The sequence below is a fragment of the Solea senegalensis genome, linkage group LG10 (assembly GCF_019176455.1).
Source record: "Solea senegalensis isolate Sse05_10M linkage group LG10, IFAPA_SoseM_1, whole genome shotgun sequence".
NCBI lineage: Eukaryota > Metazoa > Chordata > Actinopteri > Pleuronectiformes > Soleidae > Solea > Solea senegalensis.
This window is the reverse complement of record NC_058030.1, coordinates 21,507,535-21,511,333: the sequence shown is the minus strand read 5'-3', so window position 1 is coordinate 21,511,333 and position 3,799 is coordinate 21,507,535. Positions and strand designations below refer to the sequence as shown.

Here is a 3,799-nt window from a genome sequence, read left to right as displayed (position 1 = left end):
TGTGGTTCAACAAGTTGTTTTATTCACTTTTATGTTGCTGCTCAGTGGCAGGTGGTGGTTGCTCGTGCAACAGCCTTGAACAGTGTGTGGTGTTGGTTCAAAAACACGGCTGCAGTTGTTTGGGCCAGTTGGACATTTTCTCCACAACTGATAGTTAAGGTGACTTATTTTTTCGTCAATTGTTTCAAATTAACTTGAGGCCACCAGCTCATCGAGTGCGTCCTGGAGCCTGTACAAAACACAGAGGAAACTTTGATTTAACAACGTTGAACTGGTCACGTGACCTCTGTCAGCTGAAAGCGCTGCTTGTCATTATGCTGCGAAAATGATGTTATTCTTGACCATGCAAACTACAATAACAAATTACTCTGGTATTCACCTCCACCACCATCACCACCTTGCCTCGACCAGTTTTTTTTCTGCTCCACCTCTTTATAACTCTTACTTGAAGTCTCCACCATCCAGCAGACTCTTGTAAGTGGCGATCTCTGCTTCCAGCTTCATCTTCATGTTTAGGAGCACCTCATACTCCTGCGTCTGTTGCTGGATGTTTGCGCGCAAGTTGGTCAGCTCCTCCTCCAGGCGAACAATGATGGAGTTGTACTTCTCCATTTCCATGTTGTTTCGTTGCTCTGTGTTGCGTAGCGTGTCCTCTAATGACGCTTTCTGATAAAGGATTAAAAAGGTGTTATCTAGTCATTTAGTTATGGTATTTACACTCATAAATATGATTGAACTATTTCCCATTTGTGGATTAAATAAAAGAGTCAACATTTTTTTGTGAAATACATGCTTACTAAGCTCTGTTGGGAGGCAAGTTCAATTTCCAGGGTCTGTATCTGTCTGGCTAAGTCGCTCTTCTCCGCGTGGGCCCCCTGCAGAGCTTCTGTGTTCTGTGATACCTCCACCTGCACATCTGCAATCTGACAAACAGATGGAAAAATTAGACTTAAGAATTCACCAGTGCATTTCTTTATGATCACACTCTTTGAGCACTTCATTACCTGATTTTCATGCCACCGTTTGAGGTCCTCTGCATTCTTCACTGCAATCTTTTCATAGTTTGACCTCATGTCCTCCATGATCTGGGCCAGGTCCTGACCTTTAGGAGCGTCTACGTCTACTTGTACGCCCGAATGAGAGATCTGATTCCTCAGCTCCATCACCTCCTATAGGACAGAGCATGTAAACAGTAAGAGCTTGTTTAAAGACGTTTGATTCCACTTGATATGATATAATAATTGAGCGTGAGAATGTGGTGTTTGCTCACGTTCTCATGGTTCTTCTTTAGGAAGGCGAGCTCCTCCCTCACAGCTTCAATCTCACTCTCGATGTTCATCCTGCTCATGTTGGTGTCATCAATGACTTTCTTCAGGCCAGCGATGTCAGCCTCCACAGACTGGCGGATTGCCATCTCATTGTCGAACCTGTTAAAGTGAGCAGACAAAAACTATTACTGTTATGTATTGGAACGTCACAAGAAGGCACAGCTTGGCTTCCAAAGAAACTACAGACACAGTCCTTCTGCTGCAGAAATAACATAATACTGATATAAGACAACAAGAACTGGTCAATTTCTGTATGGACCTCTTCTTACAAAGACAGCTGCTGTGTTTGTCTAGTAAGAGGATAGTAAAGTTAGACGTGCCTCATACATATTGCTGTGTAAATGAACGTAAATCACATTCAAATGAAATACCAAACAACCTACTTCACTTTGAAGTCGTCGGCAGCAAGTCGGGCATTGTCAATCTGGAGCACGTAACGAGCATTATCCACTATTTTATCAAAGATCTGGGGAGGAAAGAAAAGTTATGACAAAATAACCCTCATTAGTTGACAATCTTTGGCCATTTGTGCAAAAATAAAACTGCGTTGTTTATTCCTAGTATTATTGGTCAAGAAGAACACCCTCTAACTCAATACATCACTGAAAGGTCTGCTCAAATCATTATGTGTTGTTGAACACATGATTTCACTCAGTATTTCCGTTACGTAACAATAGCAGCTGCAGATTCAGGGCCACAACGTGGCTGAATCCGTCATAACATAAATCAAAAAAGAGGATCTACAAATGGAAGAACAGGAAGTGAGGGAGTTCCCGAGCCAAAACTAAATCTGGTTTGTGTTAGCTTTGTTGGAAAAAGTGTTTCCTGCCTGAGAAAGTCATACAGAGAATTCTTCATCTCTCCAATTTCACCCAGCTGCACCGTCTTTCAGTGTCTCTGTACACAGATCATTCCGCGTGTTTGCATGTGCAGCGGCTGCAGAATTCTTCGCCCATGAGTGTGTTTGTACATTTTAACATTTTTCATGGTATCCTGTCTCAGAGGGAAGACAAAAAAGTCCCTTTATGTGTCAGAGACTTTGTGCCACCATCAATGTGTTACTTTATGTGACACTGAAAAAGTGGGGTGTGTAGAGGAATGTGACATTTGACTCCATTGACTGGGGCTGATTGTTGTACAACCAGTGGACTCGCACACATGCATGTGTGCGCACACACACACACACTCCCACTGGCAGTCCAAGATCCTTTGTGTGAGTGTGTGTATCATTACCACACATCTGTTTCACATTGAGGCCCTGCGACACCACAGCATGCATGCAAAATCACTATTTACAAGTTGGAGCATTTGGAAATGTTTTTGTCTGGTGAGGCCAATTTGAGGGCGTCTCAGTCTGTCCCTCATGATGTTACCTCGTGGCTGTGATTCATCAGAGGAAGTTCTGGCCAGTTTGTGGCACAGATGAGTTTTTATGGGGGTGGGGGTGGCTACAGTTTAGCAACCACACCCTTCATTCTCTCACAGAGAAATTTGATAACTAACAAAAGAAATACTGCCATTCTTTGTGTGAACTCAATCTTGGTTTTTCGACATTTCAACACATACACACTCATACACTTTACTGCAACAAGCAGGTCCATTTTTGAGACATTGTCTGTGATGATGATTGATTTTAGCTCTCATCTCTCCCTCTCTCTTGTATCAAAGACCAATTTAATCTTTTTGAATCATTTTCATGCTCACCTGTTTGCGCAGGTCATCAATAATGGGTTCATACTTGGTGTAGTCCCTCATGTCGGGACCTCCCTTCTCCAGTGCATCCCTGATCTTGATCTCCAGCTCCTTGTTGGCCTGTTCCAGGTTCCTCACTGTCTCCAGGTAGTTGGCCAGGCGATCGTTGAGGTTTTGCATGGCTCCCCTCTCATTGCCCATGATCCCACCGCCGCTGGATGCCATGGATGCACCAGCTCCGCCATAACCTGCACTCATACCTCCACCCATTCCACTGCTCAGCTTGAAGGCAGAGGAAGAAGATGACATTGGGCCAGCTGAGTGCAGGGAAGATCTGGAGGCAGAAGAGATGCGGCTTCCATATCCACCAGCACCCCCATAAATGCTGGAACTGTACTGGGGTGTAGAGCGGGCTGATGAGATGCGTTGAAAGTGTGAGTTCATGTTGAAGAAGTTCAGACACGACAGAAAATGAAGTGAAAAGTAGGATGTTCAAGCTCGACGCAGGCTGACTAGAAAGTGACGCTGGCAACAGGAAGAGGGGAACTTATACTCCTGCTTCTCCCTCAATCACAGCTGGCCTCTCAGACCCTGCCCACTGCAGCATCGTCCCATTCTGCCTTTTTTTCCCTGCTCCCCCTCCCTGCTTTCTTCTTGTGCTCCCATTCACTCACATGTTCCCTTTCTTTATATCACTCTGTGTATTTTCCATCTCCAAGGAAATGTTTGAGGCATTTGTATTAAGTCTTTCACAACGGAACAACCAGAGCAAATCAGTT

The 3,799-nt window shown here is 44.3% G+C and overlaps 1 protein-coding gene across 2 annotated transcripts; it reads right to left on the bottom strand.

Annotated features, from left to right (window-relative positions):
* LOC122775581 (keratin, type I cytoskeletal 18-like) lies at positions 1–3,556 on the bottom strand. 2 transcript variants are annotated; one of them, XR_006361121.1, is made up of 7 exons: positions 3,033–3,556; positions 1,712–1,794; positions 1,271–1,427; positions 1,005–1,169; positions 798–923; positions 380–666; positions 1–229 (listed from the first exon to the last, which is right to left on the bottom strand). XR_006361121.1 is itself a non-coding variant. In XM_044035568.1 (7 exons), exons 1-7 carry the CDS (start codon positions 3,462–3,464, stop codon positions 190–192), a joined length of 1,224 nt encoding a protein of 407 aa, XP_043891503.1. In that variant the 5' UTR covers positions 3,465–3,555; the 3' UTR covers positions 1–189. The 2 variants fall into 2 exon arrangements, 1 of the variants encoding a protein (XP_043891503.1); XM_044035568.1 differs by having other exon boundaries at positions 446–666; positions 3,033–3,555.
* Positions 3,557–3,799: the final 243 nt, after the last annotated feature.